The sequence below is a fragment of the Coregonus lavaretus genome (assembly GCF_964263955.1).
Source record: "Coregonus lavaretus genome assembly, chromosome: 24".
NCBI lineage: Eukaryota > Metazoa > Chordata > Actinopteri > Salmoniformes > Salmonidae > Coregonus > Coregonus lavaretus.
Window position 1 is genome coordinate 26,684,567 of NC_140011.1, and position 19,211 is coordinate 26,703,777.

Consider the following 19,211-nt stretch of genomic DNA (forward strand, 5'->3'; position numbering starts at 1 on the left):
TTGCATGAACTGTATTACAACGTGAAAGCATTCAAGGCCAAACTTACGTTGTTCTACAGACAAATGAGCAGCCGGTCTCTTGCTCATTTTCCGACACTGGCCGCACTAAACGCGGCCACATCGCCCTGAGACATACAGTAGCACTTTGATCGACCTGCATGCTGAGTTTTCCTGCCGCTTCTCAAACTTCACCAAGATTGAGACAGAGCTGGAGCTTGTATCATGCCCCGTCTTTCGACAGTGAAAAGCACCACCAGACACACAATTGGAGCTCATCGACATCCAATGTGACAGTGCTTTGAAGGAGAAGTACAAAACAGCAACAATAGACTAGTTCTATGGCTCACTGAATGAAACAAAGTTTCCAAACAGTAAAAAGCACGCCCAAAGGATGCTTGTTTTATTCGTGTCCACATATGTGTGTGAACAAACGTTCTCAGTCATGAATTACAACAAATCCCGTCACAGGTCAAATTTAACAAATTACCACCTGTCAGCTGTTCTGAGAATCTCTACATCAAAGATGACACCAGACTTTGATGCTCTTGCCAAGAGAGGTGACCAGACCCATTGTTCACATTAAGACTCAAATAACCATGACTAAGGTAGGCAAGGATTATGCTTTTTCATGGTGATGGTTATGCAGTGAGAATTATCTAGCAATGTACTTGGATACAGGTAATAACTAATCAGTCAGATTTGGGCTGAGGTGATTGGATAGCTGTAAATATGGCTCACAATGGAGATGAGAATTGTTCCTTTTAATATGCTTTCAAAAACAGACCATTCCAAATTAAACGGATGCTCTTACCATATGTTTCTGCTGTTGCATTTTGCATGTCTCCAGTCATCTATTTTTAAGTTTGCATATTGTGACTGTAAGTTTGATTGTACTTTACAAGGGTAGAGATGCAGGATCTGTGTGTGTTTGACTGTCTGTGATATACATTTTGTGAACATTTTGTGGAAAATGTGTTCACAAAAAACAAGGGTAGAGATGGTACAAGGGTAGAATTGTTCTGCAAGCATATGTACACCTACAGTACACTAGTAGTTGCGTGTCAATGTGAAAATGAATAAATGCTTCATGTTTTGTCACTCATATAGTATGTGGCCCTTCACTTGGTTTCAAAAACTCAATGTGGCCCTTGAGCCAAAAGGTTTGCCCACCCCTGTTCTAAACCATACCAAACCATGTTTCGTATAGTGTCGCCATAATATTTAAATTGAGGAAATGTGATCCTAATCATTAGGATATTTTTAGCGATCCGCAGTGCATCCTAAATGCCCCCCAGCCTTCAGATGTGAGCTAAACAGTGCAATTGCACTTGAGATGCGTTTAAGGCTATGGATGAGAAAGTTAACTTATAATTTCCAAACGTTTAGGTCAGTTGTATGCTGCTTTGCGATCTATTAACAGCATGGGTTGCATTAAATAGGCTCAGTATTTTTTGTTGATATATTTGGCAATATTCAATTCATACGCCCAAAAGCATTCACTGTGAAAGTTGAAGGCTACATGTAGGCCATTCATATAGCCTATAGCTTATGCACAGCATTTAGGTAAATTTATCGAATCAGTTATTGTTTTCTTGCGCAAACTGCGAGCAACACCTGTCAAACTTAGACATTTCTCTCAAAAGAAAGGGATGTCGATTAGCACGGGACTAGTATTATCAGAGGACTTTGGAGTTCGCCAAAAAACAGTAGGTTATTCTGGCTGGAATTGTTACTCTCCTGCCATGTAAAAATTACTGCCATGGCAGATACGGACAGGACTAAAATTACAGATGTGGTGTTTTGTGCTTGTGCACGGAATTACATTAGTTTTACTGGGGGAGGTCGGCTAATCTAATCCGAATAGGGCACAATAGGGCCTGACCTATAGCATAGCATAGCATATCATAGTCACATCAACAAACTCTGAATACCATAACACGTGACAGTGAAATGGATGCAGAGGACGTGGCTAATAAACTCGAAACGGGGGAATGTTTACTGGCTGCTCAGGAGGTGAAGGGAAAGTCTGATGAGTGGAATATATTTGACTAGTTGTGGAAAATAAGGAAAACGAAGGTAAGAAGCAAGCGCTGGGTGCATATTATGTGTGCCAAACAGGTGCTGTATAAATTACAATATACATTTGGAACAATGTAAACAACACTACAGACTCTGGTACGCTTATAATTTATTTAAAGTTTTTTGTTAACCCTTTGTTACAGTAAGAACTAAAAACAGTCTCATTCATTTGGGAATGCAATTTCCGAAATGGAACAGTTGTTGTTTAAGCTAATTATTCCAGGCTCGCTTTACTTTATTTTCAAACTAAAATGCTTGATTGCATTTCAAATCATGAATGACTCGTATGCTGTGAGACGACATGAACGAATGAATGATTGATACAGTAGCCTAAGTAAGTTAGGGTATTAAGACTAAAAAGGATGTGCTCTTAGGCCTACAGCTCAATGGTGGTTATACAAGACTGCTGTACTAAGCCTACTAATGATAATGACATTACTTATGATCATCATAATAATAGTAATAATAACAATAAGGAGATCAAGAAAAATTAGGATTATTATTATAAATATAATTTTTCGAACAATTTGGAACAGTGTAAACAGCAACAACAAAAAATTAAAGCATTTTTTACAGCAAAGATTTAAAAACAGCCGAATTTGTGAAGTTGTTTACTTGATATGTCATTGCGTGAGTCTTGGTGCTCACGGAATCAGTAGGCTATTAAACAAACAGAAGCAGGATCTGTCTTATTTCTGTAGATATATTGATGATTTATAAAGCCAGGCACATTTAACAGTTAGGCTATTGATTATAGACCTAATTAAGTTGGTTTCCTCTCTCCTCACTTTTCTTAAACAATTAGGCAAGGGCTGTTTTCTCATCTCCTCATTCTACTGCTGCCTCTGCGCATTGTTCTCAACACCAATATGCAGGTTAACTTTGCTATTATGCACATAGCAACATGGTCTAGGAAAAGGCGGCAATTGAACAGCGCACTGTTATGTTTCTGAACCAGTCAGTAACACATTACGTTTTAAGACTGATGGACTGTGCCATCCCCACGGCCTCCACAATTGATCAGTCCACTCAGACAGGAGCCAATCAGACAGGTGTCTTGTACACATTCTTTTCCTTCTTTTTTTTGTGCTACTGCTCGACTAAAGAAATCTCGGTCGACCAGCAGCCTATTGACCGAACAATCGAGCAGTCGACTAAATGGGGTCAGCCCTAATAGAAAGGATTGAGGTAGACCAGACCCATTTCTCAAATGTAAAAAAAAATATGTTAGCTATATTCGCTCAATGCAAAAAATATCACCATAAATGCAGTGCACTCAGGAAAACAGCCCTAATGTTGGAAACAAACATTTAATGTTTTCATCCAGAGTCATATTTATTTATTTTCGAAGCTATAGCACACCATTTTTTGCATACAGGACCCCAAAGAGTTGTCTGCTTCATGTTTTCATTTTTGCCATGGGAAAAATATTGCGACACTGGTGTTGTCACAGCCCTAATCACAATGAGGTTTTGTTCAAAAGTAATTCTAATTTAAAGTCTGTTTAATGAGTAGACCTTGATTGCGTGGCTGCCCAGCAGCAGTGCTCTATAGATGAGTGTTCTCTCTGAAGAGCGCACTGTGTCCCAGTGGTTAAAACTGGTTTCCTATCCTTGTCACCTAAATGTTTCAGTTCTCTCACACCAGTTGTCTTAAAGGATAGGAGGGTTTCAGAACAGTCTTTTTTTTAGACAGATTCCCTTTTCTATATGGACCCATCTGCATTTGTTCAGTATTACCACTGCTCACCACCAGAAGACCATCCAGCAGTCTTCCATACTCTTCGTGGCCTTCATTGATGCTATCTTTGAACTTTGAAAGTTGATTTACACAACATGCCTACCACTTTGAAGATGCAAAATATTTTTTTATTGTGAAACAAACAAGAAATAAGTAAAACAAATTGAAAACTTGAGCGTGTATAACAATTCACCCCCAGACCCCCCCCCCCCCCCCCCCAAAGTCAATAATTTGTAGAGCCACCTTTTGCAGCAATTACAGCTGCAAGTCTCTTGGGGTATGTCTCTATAAGCTTGGCACATCTAGCCACTGGGATTTTTTCCCATTCTTCAAGGCAAAACTGCTCCAGCTCCTTCAAGTTGGATGGGTTCCGCTGGTGTACAGCAATCTTTAAGTCATACCACAGATTCTCAATTGGATTGAGGTCTGGGCTTTGACTAGGCCATTGCAAGACATTTAAACGTTTCCTCTTAAACCACTCAATGGTTGCTTTAGGTCTTAGGGTCATTGTCCTGCTGGAAGGTGAACCTCCGCCCCAGTCTCAAATCTCTGGAAGACTGAAACAGGATTTCCCTGTATTTAGCACCATCCATCATTCCTTCAATTCTGACCAGTTTCCCAGTCCCTGCCGACGAAAAACATCCCCACAGCATGATGCTGCCACCACCATGCTTCACTGTGGGGATGGTGTTCTCGGGGTGATGAGAGGTGTTGGGTTTGCGCCAGACATTTTCCTTGATGGCCAAAAAGCTAAATTTTAGTCTCATCTGACCAGAGTACCTTCTTCCATATATTTGGGGAGTCTCCCACATGCCTTTTGGTGAACACCAAACATGTTTGCTTATTTTTTTCTTTAAGCAATGGCTTTTTTCTGGCCACTCTTCCGTAAAGCCCAGCTCTGTGGAGTGTACGACTTGGTGGTCCTATGGACAGATAACTCCAATCTCCGCTGTGGAGCTTTGCAGCTCCTTCAGGGTTATCTTTCGCCTCTTTGTTGCCTCTGATTAATGCCCTCCATGCCTGGTCCATGAATTTTGGTGGGCGGCCCTCTCTTGGCAGGTTTGTTGTGGTGCCATATTCTTTCCATTTTTTAAATAATGGATTTAATGGTGCTCCGTGGGATGCTCAAAGTTTCAGATTTTTTTATAACCCAACCCTGATCTGTACTTCTCCACAACTTTGTCCCTGACCTGTTTGGAGAGCTCCTTGGTCTTCATGGTGCCGCTTGCTTGGTGGTGCCCCTTGCTTAGTGGTGTTGCAGACTCTGGGGTCTTTCAGAACAGGTGTGTATATATACACTGAGATCATGTGACACTTAGATTGCACACAGGTGGACTTTATTTAACTAATTATGTGACTTCTGGAGGTAATTGGTTGCACCAGATCTTATTTAGGGGCTTCATAGCAAAGGGGGTGAATACATATGCACGCACCACTTTTCCGTTGTTTATTTGTAAGTATTTTTTGAAACAAGTAATTTTTTTCATTTCACTTCACCAATTTGGACTATTTTGTGTATGTCCATTACATGAAATCCAAATAAAAATCAATTTAAATTACAGGTTGTAATGCAACAAAATAGGAAAAATGCCAAGGGGGACGAATACTTTTGCACTGTAAGTTGTTGTGTGTGCCTTGATTGTGAAGTGTGACGTTTTCCGGACCACCTTGGATGTTATGGACTCAAAACGACACAGAACTGGGATGTGCCTGACTTTGACCATTTCATCTCACTTTTGTGAATATTTAGCCCCCACCTGTGTTGTTTTGACCAATGACTGTCTTGGGAAATTGAATTAAGATTGGCATGTTGACATTTTCATAACACTTTAGAATAGATTTAATAACATTACGTTCTTTCCAATTCTAAGCTGATGTGTCTTGTGCGCTAACAGTTTCCTCTTTTCTCTCTGCAGTAAAAGAAGGCACAGCAAGAGGCGCATAGAAACATTTCCATACTCGATGACATTACATCGCAATGTCCGATCGTTTGGGGCAAATAACCAAGTCCAAGGATGGGAAAAGCAAGTATTCCTCACTCAGCCTATTTGATAAGTACAAGGGAAAGTCTATAGAAACTCAGAAAACCGCAGGTAAGTCATTGTCCATTATTTTTCAAGTACTTCTGTGCAGACCTGGGTTCAAATACATCTGTATTTGTTATTTAAAGGCCCCCACCAGAGGGCAATACCTCCCCTATTTCAACTTAATTTCTGTCCTATAGCGGAAATTCTCGTTTAAGTTCCATCTCCCAAGAAGGATGCAGGCTGCTAAAACATATTCACAAATTGTGGGTGGGAACGTTGTGGTGATTTCCACGTGGAGTTTAGAAATAACAACAAATAGGGCACTGACACCTGTCAGTGTAGTAGCATGCTAACCTTATCTAGCTAGCTAATGTTGTCTTTTGTTGCTACACCGTTTTCAAAGGATTAGCTGGCTAGGCTGTGGCTGATTCTGGAGCTGGATTTGTCATAAGCAGTTAGGGAAAACTTAGCCACAGATGGATAGGGGAAACCAGTATCTTCGACTTTGCCATCTATTGTTATAGCCAAAGTTTTGGCATCTTCCATAAATTGCGGGCGTGAATCCGCCATAGAAATAGAAAGAATAAGATGAAGCTCCGGTAATATGGATAGCCTAACTATTGATTGGTTTGGACTACACACGTTTTTCTACATTGTAATGGACACGGTGCAACCTTGGCTGCTGGTAGGCGATTAAGCTGCGCTACAGCAATGCCCAAGTCAGCCCTGGCCCTTGCCATGGTTCTCACAGCTAAGGGAAGTGAAATGATATTGGTATCGGCGAGTTCATCCAGGACCAGTCACCTTTCAACTACTTGTCTGCATGAGACGACCAACCCTGCCTGGCTGTGCATGGAACTCTCACATGTCGGATGATGAAGTATCTCAGCAAATGACTGGCAGCTACACGCTACAGATAATAAACTACACAAGACTGTTGATGTGTCAGAGCTTTGGAGCCAAGAAAAGACAGAAAAAAACATGATGTAGTTCTTCCTGTATGGTCTAACGGCTGTACTGCACTTCCTCCAAATGGGTTGCTGTCTTATTTCATGGGCTGGGACCAACGTTTGCAGTTGACAGTGTCAGTTTTCTGAACTGGGGACGGAGAAGTGTAGCAGTGATGCTGGCTGGGGAGTCCCCCTGGTTTCCTCTGTGGGAGAGGAGGTGGGGACCACCTTAACACAACCAACAACTGAAGGCGTTTTCACACAGTTATTTTTCTTTTTTAATTCATTCATTCATTACCTGGAATTCTTTTTTTTTCTTCAATTAATCTGATTCGCACGTGTGAATTGTTAATTTAACTGTGGTTGACTGAGGCCAAAGAGCAATCTCTCTAGAAATACTGAAGTACCTTTTCTATAACATTTGTTAAAAATAAACCTCTTAACTCACATTTCACAGACTGAGGGACCAAGCACATAAGGGCTATTCCACAGCAACACCTCATGGTTTTCTGCCACACAGACAACCCCATCTTAGTTTATTTGATTATGTATTATTTGGGGGGTTGGGTGGTATCCAGGTTGTCATATCTTCATACCGTTCCTGTTACCATACCAGTGTATACGGTACAGTGCACAAGGGACACTATTTCTTTCCGAAATATTTTCATACTTTTCTTTTTTTTACGTACAAGACAAATTTGGCCAGCAGAGATCTTGATCCAGGAGGGGATTTATTGTCTCTGCTGTAACCAAGAAACTTGATCTTGCAGGCTAGCCACTAAGCAGGTTGGCAATCGAAGTGCATAGCTGGAGCCCTGAGCTGGAGATAATTTATTTTAACTTCTAAGCTGTAGCGTAGGGTTGTGGCGTGTTCTCTTATTGTCCACGTTACTTGAGGGCTAAAGACAGTAGGTCAAGACAATAGGTCAAGACTTAGATGAGTTTATGGTCATTATTTAGTTTCTTTGTATTAATGACATGCCCCTACATTTTATGCAAATTGTTTTGTATTAGCCTTAACTGAGTGGATAGGCAGTTCTCACACTAAGGAGAAGCGGTACTGTATCAGGACTGACTGAGCCTGCCAAAAAGCATCACGTCTGCACCAGGTCATCGAACACAGGAAATGACTTGCATCACTTTGTATGTTGTGTGTCTAGTTTTGTATATGTTTATATATAAAAAAATTAATGGCTTTCTGCTATATAAAAAATAAATAAGTGGAGGTGCAAAAACAAGTTTGCACCCCCATTTTAATTTGCTCCATGGCTCAGGTGGCCAAGTGGAGGCTACGGTGAAAAGCTGTTTGGCTCAGCCAAAGATTATTATAATGCTCAGTCGCGACTCACAAAGACTAAGAACTTTGCAGGTGTTTCTGATATAATAAACAATGCCATGATGGTGGGTGGTAACATTAAAATAAAACCCAGCCCAGACAAGAAACGCAGACTAAAGTATTAGCACGTCATATCATAGGTGAAACACACTGCATTGGCACGGAAAATATCAGAAGTATATAAGTTACCACTTCGGATTTTCCACTTCAACCCCAAATAGATCATACTTTGACTAAAATGATGACTTATTGACTTAAATTGTTCAACATCATGGGTAAGCTATGGGCATAGTCTTTCAGCGAGAGAGGGAGAGAGAAACGTGTGGGAGTTGAAATAATTATTTTCTGTGTATTTGAGTATTTTCAAATGTGTCCCGAATCAACTACTTCTTTTGGAAGTATTAAAAAAATTCCTATAAATAGCCTACTATTTGAAAGTATTTTCAAATACCTGCGTTTAAAAATATGTGAGTGTATTTGAGTCAGTGTATTTGTGTATTTCCAAATGCTTTCCAATACTTGTCTTTTTTAAATAAAATATTTTACTACTTACTTTGAAATGTATGTTAAAGTAATTAAGATATTTGAACCCAGGTCTGCTTCTGTGTTTAACTCGTATGTTCATGGCTTTAAGGATTTGATTTGGCTTGGCTCATGAAGGTTGACCAATGCATAACATTTGCAAAGAGCTTTATTCACACCTCTCTCCTTCCCCCTGTCTGTGTCCACTCTTACTCCCACTCTCCATCTTTCTCTCGCCCCATCTCCTCTTTCTCCTCTCCTCTTCCTCCCAGCAGTTCCGCGACATGGCTTACAGAGTCTTGGCAAAGTGGCCGCAGCCCGGCGCATGCCCCCACCCGCTCACCTGCCGAGCCTGAAGTCAGAGAACAAAGGAAACGACCCCAACGTGATTATCGTGCCCAAAGACGGAACAGGATGGGCAAACAAGCAGGAACAACCCGATCAAAAGAGGTGGGTGAGAGAGCCCGGAATGGACACTGGGAAAGGTGGTCTGAATAACAGATTAATGCAGTTACACCCAACTCTGTTTCTTGAAGATTGCTGTGTCTACGGCTTTTCAATCTTGCCATTTCAATCAGCAACTGATGTACACTGAACAAAAATATAAACGCAACAATTTCTAAGATTTTACTCAGTTACAGTTCACATAAGCAAACCAGTCAATTGAAATAAATTCATTAGGCCCTAATCTATGGATTTCACATGACTGGGAATACAGATATGCATCTGTTGGTCACAGATACCTTAAAAAAAGGTAGGGGCGTGGATCAGGACACCAGTCAGTATCTGGTGTGACAACAATTTGCCTCATGTAGTGCGACACATCTGCATCGCATAGAGTTGATCAAGCTGTTGATTGTGGCCTGTGGAATGTTGTCTTCAATGGCTGTACAAAGTTGTTGGATATTAGAGGGAACTGGAACACGCTGTTGTACATGTCGATCCAGAGTATGCAGGCCATGGAAGAACTGGGTCATTTTCAGCTTCCGGGAATTGTGTACAGATCCTTGCGACATGGGCCGTACATTATCATGCTGAAACGTGAGTTGATGGCGGCGGATGAATGGCACGACAATGGGCCTCAGGATCTCGTCACGGTATTGCTGTGCATTGAAATTGTCGTCGATAAAATGCAATTGTGTTCGTTGTCTGTAGTTTATGCCTGCCCATACCATAACCCCACCACCACCACCACTGGGCACGCTGTTCACGATGTTGACATCAGCAAACCGCTCACCCACACGACGCCATACACGCTGTCTTCCATCTGCCCGGTACAGTTGAAACCCGGGATTCATCCGTGAAGAGAACACTTCTCTAGCATTTGCCCACTGAAGTCGTACGACGCCGAACTGCAGTCAGGTCAAGACACTGGTGAGGATGACGAGCACTCCGATGAGCTTCCATGAGACAGTTTCTGACAGAAATTATTCGGTTGTGCAAACCCACAGTTTCATCAGCTGTCCGGGTGGCTGGTCTCAGATGATCTCGCAGGTGAAGAAGCCGCATGTGGAGGCCCTGGGTTGACATGGTTACAAGTGGTCTGCGGTTGTGAGGCTGTTGGATGTACTGCCAAATTCTCTAAAATGGTAAAGAAATAAACATTAAATTCTCTGGCAACAGCTCTGGTGGACATTCCTGCAGTCAGCATGCCAATTATGCATGCTCCCTCAACTTGAGACATCTGTGGCATTGTGTTGTGACAACTGTACATTTTTAGAGTGGCGAAATAATGTTTTTATGTGCGAATGGATCATTTCTGGGGTCTTCTATTTCAGCTCATGAAACATGGGACCAACACTTTACATGTTGCGTTTTATATTATAGTTCAGTATAGCTCGACTAAACCAAAATAATATGAAAGTGTTGCATCTCTTTCAAGGTGGGATATTAACTTTTTGGTCCACCAGCCACTGTTGCAGGTAGATTAAGTAAAAATCTACCAGCCACTCATATTTTTTACCGGCCAAACTATTGCCCCCCCCCCCCCCCATTATTACACAAAAAATCACAAAGAACTTATGAGCATGGTTTGTTTCTAAAAACAATAAATGTATTACTAGGAAGAAGTAATGTGGTATATTGCTCAATTCAATTTCATTTTTGTGACCCGAGTCTTTTAACCAATGTATTTTAAAATAAATAATTTAGATACAATAGTAAAAGTTAAACAGTTCTATCACTGAACATCAAGAATCAATAAATTGGCTGCCCTGTCACAAAATGCTGAGTGATGAGGCTTATCTGGCAAACATATCAGTGTGGATGACGGATCAACACCTCAAGCTGAACCTCAGCAAGACGGAGCTGCTCTTCCTCCCGGGGAAGGACTGCCCGCTCCATGATCTCGCCATCACGGTTGACAACTCCGTTGTGTCCTCCTCCCAGAGTGCGAAGAGCCTTGGCGTGACCCTGGACAACACCCTGTCGTTCTCCGCTAACATCAAAGCGGTGACCCGATCCTGTAGGTTCATGCTCTACAACATTCGGAGAGTACGACCCTGCCTTACACAGGAAGCGGCACAGGTCCTAATCCAGGCACTTGTCATCTCCCGTCTGGATTACTGCAACTCGCTGTTGGCTGGGCTCCCTGCCTGTGCCATTAAACCCCTACAACTCATCCAGAATGCCGCAGCCCGTCTGGTGTTCAACCTTCCCAAGTTCTCTCACGTCACCCTGCTCCTCCGCACACTCCACTGGCTTCCAGTTGAAGCTCGCATCTGCTACAAGACCATGGTGCTTGCCTACGGAGCTGTGAGGGGAACGGCACCTCCGTACCTTCAGGCTCTGATCAGTCCCTACACCCAAACGAGGGCATTGCGTTCATCCACCTCTGGCCTGCTGGCTCCCCTACCTCTACGGAAGCACAGTTCTGCTCAGCCCAGTCAAAACTGTTCGCTGCTCTGGCACCCCAATGGTGGAACAAGCTCCCTCACGACGCCAGGACAGCGGAGTCACTCACCACCTTCCGGAGACACTTGAAACCCAACCTCTTTAAGGAATACCTGGGATAGGATAAAGTAATCCTTCTACCCCCCCCTTACACCACCCCAAAAAAAAAACACATTGTAAAGTGGTTATCCCACTGGCTATAAGGTGAATGCACCAATTTGTAAGTCGCTCTGGATAAGAGCGTCTGCTAACTGACGTAAATGTTATCCGGGTGTTTTGTTATTGTTATTATTATTATTATTATTAGATCAGGGCTCAAACGCTGACCTTTTTTTACAAGTACAAAAGTTGATATTTAGGCATGCACAAATGTAGGAGCACAATGAAATTGAGTGTTTTAATGATAAGAAATGACAAAGGTCATAAATAAAATGTTTTTGGACTGTTCCATGCGCAATCAAGCACAATTTCTCCCCAAATATTTGAGTCATTAGGTGAGGCAAAGATATTCAGCTGCCCCATTACCGTGGTAACGACACTCCTCGGTCATGTCTGCGCTACCAGCAGACAGTTGCTGCAAACTCAAACTAATATTGAAAAACAACCTAGCGTGTGAACAAAGTGATGTAACTAGCCAAGAAACACATGTACATTTTAGTCATTTAGCAGACGCTCTTATCCAGAGCGATTTACAGTTAGTGAGTGCATACATTTTCATACTGGCCCCCCGTGGGAAACGAACCCACAACCCTGGCGTTGCAAGCGCCATGCTCTACCAACTGAGCTACAGGGGACAAAGTCTCACTGTAGTAGTCTCTCAGGTCTATTCGACCAACATTTGGACTTTGGATTTGAAAAAAAACAGTTCCCATATGCTGTGAACGTGGCTGGTGAAATACATTCTTACCCGCCAATGCGTCAATCTACCCGGTGTTAATTTTGACTTTTACTTCCCTATCTCGTTTTGTCAATCTTTACTAACGACATGCCACTGGCTTTGAGTAAAGCCAGTGTCTATGTATGCGGATGAATCAACACTATACACGTCAGCTACCGCAGTGACTGAAATGACTGCAACACTTAACAAAGAACTGCAGTTAGTTTCAGAATGGGTGGCAAGGAATAGGTTAGTCCTAAATATTTCAAAAACTAAAAGCATTGTATTTGGGACAAATCATTCACTAAACCCTAAACCTCAACTAAATCTTGTAATGAATAATGTGGAAATTGAACATGTTGAGGAGACTAAATTGCTTGAAGTAACCCTGGATTGTAAACTGTCATGGTCAAAGCATATTGATACAACAGTAGCTAGAAGTCTGTCTATAATAAAGTGCTGCTCTGCATTCTTCACAGCACGATCCACAAGGCAGGTCCTACAGGCTCTAGTTTTGTTGCACCTGGACTACTGTTCAGTTGTGTGGTCAGGTGCCACAAAGAGGGACTTAGGAAAATTGCAATTGGCTCAGAACAGGGCAGCACGGCTGGCCCTTGGATGTACACAGAGAGCTAACATTAAAAATATGCATGTCAATCTCTCCTGGCTCAAAGTGGAGGAGAGATTGACTTCATCACTACTTGTATTCGTGAGAGGTATTGACATGTTGAATGCACCGAGCTGTCTGTTTGAACTATTGGCACACAGCTCGGACACCCATGGATACCCCACAAGACATGCCACCAGAGGTCTCTTCACAGTCCCCAAGTCCAGAACAGACTATGGGAGGCACACAGTACTACATAGAGCCATTAAAAATATATATATATTTAACCAGGTAAGCCAGTTGAGAACAAGTTCTCATTTACAACTGCGACCTGGCCAAGATAAAGCAAAGCAGTGCGATAAAAACAACACAGAGTTACATATGGGGTAAAAAAACAAAGTCAAAAATACAACAGAAAATATATATACAGTGTGTGCAAATGTAGCAAGTTATGGAGGTAAGGCAATAAATAGGCTATAGTGCAAAATAATTACAAATAGTATTAACACTGGAATGCTAGATGTGCAAGAGATTATGTGCAAATAGAGATACTGGGGTGCAAAAGAGCAAAATAAATAACAATATAGGGATGAGGTAGTTGGGTGGGCTAATTTCAGATGGGCTGTGTACAGGTGCAGTGATCGGTAAGGTGCTCTGACAACTGATGCTTAAAGTTAGTGAGGGAGATAAGAGTCTCCAGCTTCAGAGATTTTTGCAATTCGTTCCAGTCATTGGCAGCAGAGAACTGGAAGGAATGGCGGCCAAAGGAGGTGTTGGCTTTGGGAATGACCAGTGAGATATACCTGCTGGAGCGCAGACTACGGGTGGGTGCTGCTATGGTGACCAATGAGCTAAGATAAGGCGGGGATTTGCCTAGCAGTGATTTATAGATGGCCTGGAGCCAGTGGGTTTGACGACGAACATGTAGTGAGGACCAGCCAACAAGAGCGTACAGGTCACAGTGGTGGGTAGTGTATGGGGCTTTGGAGACAAAACGGATGGCACTGTGATAGACTACATCCAATTTGCTGAGTAGAGTGTTGGAGGCTATTTTGTAAATGACATCGCCGAAGTCAAGGATCGGTAGGATAGTCAGTTTTACGAGGGCATGTTTGGCAGCATGAGTGAAGGGGGCTTTGTTGCGAAATAGGAAGCCGATTCTAGATTTAACTTTGGATTGGAGATTCTTTATGTGAGTCTGGAAGTTGAGTTTACAGTCTAACCAGACACCTAGGTATTTGTAGTTGTCCACATACTCTAGGTCAGACCCGTCGAGAGTGGTGATTCTAGTCGGGTGGGCGGGTGCCAGCAGCGTTCGATTGAAAAGCATGCATTTAGTTTTACTAGTGTTTAAGAGCAGTTGGAGGCTACTGAAGGAGTGTTGTATGGCATTGAAGCTCGTTTGGAGGTTTGTTAACAGTGTCCAATGAAGGGCCAGATGTATACAAAATGGTGTCGTCTGCGTAGAGGTGGATCTGAGAGTCACCAGCAGCAAGAGTGACATCATTGATATACACGGAGAAAAGTGTCGGCCCAAGAATTGAACCCTGTGGCACCCCCATAGAGACTGCCATAGGTCCAGACAACAGGCCCTCCGATTTGACACATTGAACTCTATCCGAGAAGTAGTTGGTGAACCAGGCGAGGCAGTCATTTGAGAAACCAAGGCTATTTAGTCTGCCAATAAGAATGCGGTGGTTGACAGAGTCGAAAGCCTTGGCCAGGTCGATGAAGACGGCTGCACAGTACTGTCTATTATCGATTGCGGTTATAATATCGTTTAGGACCTTGAGCGTGGCTGAAGTGCACCCATGACCAGCTCGGAAACCGGATTGCATAGCGGAGAAGGTACGGTGGTATTCGAAATGGTCGGTGATCTGTTTGTTAACTTGGCTTTCAAATACTTTCGAAAGGCAGGGCAGGATGGATATAGGTCTGTAACAGTTTGGATCTAGAGTGTCACCCCCTTTGAAGAGGGGGATGACCGCGGCAGCTTTCCAATCTCTGGGGATCTCAGACGTTATGAAAGAGAGGTTGAACAGACTAGTAATAGGGGTTGCGACAATTTCGGCGGCTAGTTTTAGAAAGAAAGGGTCCAGATTGTCTAGCCCAGCTGATTTGTAGCGGTCCAGATTTTGCAGCTCTTTCAGAACATCAGCTGTCTGAATTTGTGTGAAGGAGAAGCGGGGGGGGCATGGGCAAGTTGCAGTGGAGGGTGCAGAGTTGGTGGCCGGGGTAGTGGTAGCCAGATGGAAAGCATGGCCAGCCGTAGCAAAATGCATGGAACTCTATTCCACATCAAGTAACTCATGCCAGCAGTAAAATTTTGATTTAAAAAAAAAAAAAAAGATTAAAATACCTTTGGAACAGCGGTGACTGTGAAGCAACACAAACATACAAACACACGATAACATACGCAATATACACACATGTACACATGGATTTTCTGTTATAGATATGTGGTAGTAGATTATAGGCCTGAGGGGGCACACTTAATATGTTGTGAAATCAGTTATGAATGTATTGTAGTGTTTTTATTTAAATGTTTAACTGCATTAATTTTACCAGACCCCAGGAAGAGTAGCTGCTGCCTTGGCAGGAACTACTGGGGAGCCATAATGAATACAAATACAATACAAATGTTTACCTGGTTAAATAAAGGTGAAATAAAATAAAATAAAATAAAAATAAACAAATGAGCCTAAAAAATTTTGGCGTCAGTCATAACGCAGTCATTTAAGATCTATATTAAAATGTAATTGAATTTACTTACCATATGTCGGTTTTCAACATAGTTGACGGCCAAGAAGAAGCAAAAAGCCAAAGTTACAACCATTTCATGTGAACTACAAACATGAACTACAACTCCCACCAGGTGTATACAGTGCATTCGTAAAGTATTCAGACCCCTTCACTTTTTCCACATTTTGTTACGTTACAGCTTTATTCTAAAATGTAAATGTTTTTCCTCATCAATCTACACACAATACCCCATAATGACAAAGCGAAAACAGGTTTTTAGATTTTTTTGCAAATGTATTTAAAAAATAAAAACCTTATTTACATAAGTATTCAGACCATTTGCTATGAGTACTGGCTGGCAACGTTCAGTTCAAAATCACACACCGCAATCTAATATAAAACGGCCTGTAACTAATGGGTTTTTACCATCCTGTAGGTCCTCAGCTTGAGCAGGCATGCTCCAGCATGCTAGCAACGCTGCAGGAAATGTAGTCTAATTAGACTTAATTCTTGAGCGTCAAATATTTGGATAAAAGGCATTGGGTAAATCAATACACTAATACTAATGCAATTGTATTTAGATATATATTTTAAATTACCTTATTTTCATGAATTTGATGCTATATTCTTGAAGCCCATTCAAAAGACCCGGGACATGACCCTGGAAGAATGACATAGAAGGACGTCACTTGCACATCGTATTGAGTGAACACTGGTCAATCAGTGCTATTGATACAATTAAGTTCCACGGAGAAGAGGAAGTCAGCAAACAGCTGCTGAAGGATTTAGGACACCAGGGGTGCATCTCAATAATTTAAAGTGTCTGATCTTGTGTCCTCTCCTTCATCCTCAGTAACCAGGTTTCCATCCAACCTTTTTATGCGAATACATGTCGGATACAAAATGTCACGACAGGCCTGATGGAAACAGCAAATTTGACTTTCTCAAATGTCGACAAAACAAAATACACCAGACAAGGTGAGGTCTTTTTGTGTCTGTAAAATGTAGTATGCGATAAGTGGCGGTGGAAATGCATTTATGCGCAAATATTTATATAATACCCATCATATCGAAGTAAACTTGGAGTCACTCGATATGTTGTGGTCCTACCACTACGACTCGGGAAAGCATGCAGTTTATTAAGCTACAGACGAAATAAGTTAAGGTGGTGAAAGTGCACAGTGATGAGCTTGATGCTCCTTTCCAATAAATATTGAGGGTCTTATGCCACGTGCACATAGGTTAATGCCGTGCAGTACATTTTACGTAGTCTTCACAATCCATGCGCTGCATCACAACAACAAGAATCGCGCTACAAATTAGAAACTACTTCTATGGTTTACTACTGGTACCACACTGCAAAAAACACAACGCGTGCGACACACTGCACGCAGTGCCACGCGCCGCAAGCTAGTCCGGCAGATGAGTCGCAGCGGTGCGGATTGCCTCCCAATGAAATGAATGGACTTCTGCCGGAACGCATACAGTTTGACGCAACCGCATTATTCTGGTGACATGACGAATACAAAAAATCATCTTGCTCTTTTGTCCTTAATAATCTCATAATTTAGGTAGCCTAGCCATACTGTATATGCGAGCTGTTGGCTAGAGCGCAGTGGGCGCTATACCATCAGTACAGTTTTAAAATGCGATGGAAACCAATTTAACTTGTGACTTTTTCTTCGGTACATTGGAATTTAACCGCAAAGTTATTTTTATGTGCACTATGTCATCCATCACACACAGCTTTTTATCCACAAGTCAATTTGATGAAAACTCATCTCTGGTGGGAGAATGCGCATATTATTTTTATGCAGATTTTAGAACATTCGCATGAAAATCTGTCGCAGTTTGAAGGAAATCTAGCTACTGATCTGTAAAGACAACTGAAAAGTGATATGCATGAATTTCGGGCACCTGTTCAGTTTTTCCAGGTTAGTGGAGATGAGGAAAAGAAACCACAATAGACTGAGATGCACTCTTGGATTAATGTATTGCTATGATGAATTCAATGGGTTTCGTATTCTGAGGGAACATGTCATCTCTTGCACAACCAATGGGTAACATTATCTGGATGATGCAAGAATAGGGGGATCATGGCGTTAGTGAGCAAGGAAATGGGTATTTGTTCACCTGGTACACAATTTGTTGGAGTTTGTTTCTGTATACTTTCCTGCAGAGTGCAGCTGCAGGAAAGATAGTCTTGCGTCACAGACTTGAGAGGTGTTTGTTTGCTACCTCAAGGTTAGCTGACATTCAGGCCATAGAGCTGTCTGTGTGGGAGTTTAGTGGTGGGATGTGACCACTATTGTTTAGCGTGTGGGTGGCTGGAGGAGTGAGAGCGGGAAGACTCATGTACAATGAGTATATGGCAATTATAAAACCAGCATTGAGTGCTACTTTTTATTTAGTGTAATTTGCATAGCAGGCACGTCTCATTCGATTCCAGACAACAGAAAAGTGAGTGTCTTTGTGTAATGCTGCCTGGTACGCGAGAAGAAGGGGGTGTACTATTTATTCCTAAATTCTCCATTGTCTTGTCGGGGGTAAATTAATTCATAAAGAGATTCTTGCTGGGTTACATGTGTCCAAGTTCTGTAATGTGCCAAAGTGCTACTGTGCATAGTACAGTGGGGGAAAAAAGTATTTAGTCAGCCACCAATTGTGCAAGTTCTCCCACTTAAAAAGATGAGAGAGGCCTGTAATTTTCATCATAGGTACACGTCAACTATGACAGACAAATTGAGAAATATTTTTCCAGAAAATCACATTGTAGGATTTTTTATGAATTTATTTGCAAATTATGGTGGAAAATAAGTATTTGGTCACCTACAAACAAGCAAGATTTCTGGCTCTCACAGACCTGTAACTTCTTCTTTAAGAGGCTCCTCTGTCCTCCACTCGTTACCTGTATTAATGGCACCTGTATGAACTTGTTATCAGCATAAAAGACACCTGTCCACAACCTCAAACAGTCACACTCCAAACTCCACTATGGCCAAGACCAAAGAGCTGTCAAAGGACACCAGAAACAAAATTGTAGACCTGCACCAGGCTGGGAAGACTGAATCTGCAATAGGTAAGCAGCTTGGTTTGAAGAAATCAACTGTGGGAGCAATTATTATGAAATGGAAGACATACAAGACCACTGATAATCTCCCCCGATCTGGGGCTCCACGCAAGATCTCACCCCGTGGGGTCAAAATGATCACAAGAACGGTGAGCAAAAATATCAGTAACACACTACGCCGCCAGGGACTCAAATCCTGCAGTGCCAGACGTGTCCTCCAGTACATGTCCAGGCCCGTCTGAAGTTTGCTAGAGTGCATTTGGATGATCCAGAAGAGGATTGGGAGAATGTCATATGGTCAGATGAAACCAAAATAGAACTTTTTGGTAACTCAACTCGTCGTGTTTGGAGGTCAAAGAATGCTGAGTT

The 19,211-nt window shown here is 42.1% G+C and overlaps 1 protein-coding gene across 9 annotated transcripts in view; it reads left to right on the forward strand.

Annotated features, from left to right (window-relative positions):
- Nucleotides 1–19,211, forward strand: part of LOC311099592 (protein PRRC2B-like) — a 41,122-nt gene that overhangs the window by 3,443 nt on the left and 18,468 nt on the right. For 8 of the 9 annotated variants that reach the window (XR_014609735.1, XM_084140286.1, XM_084140289.1 and 5 more), the window contains exons 2-3: nucleotides 5,736–5,912; nucleotides 8,927–9,104. Coding sequence is in view for 8 of the 9 variants with exons in the window: in XM_084140286.1 (XP_083996412.1) it covers nucleotides 5,798–5,912; nucleotides 8,927–9,104 (293 nt within the window). In the remaining variant the exon portion in view is untranslated. The remainder of the gene's footprint in view (nucleotides 1–5,735; nucleotides 5,913–8,926; nucleotides 9,105–19,211) is intronic. The other variant, XM_084140287.1, reaches the window with a different exon arrangement.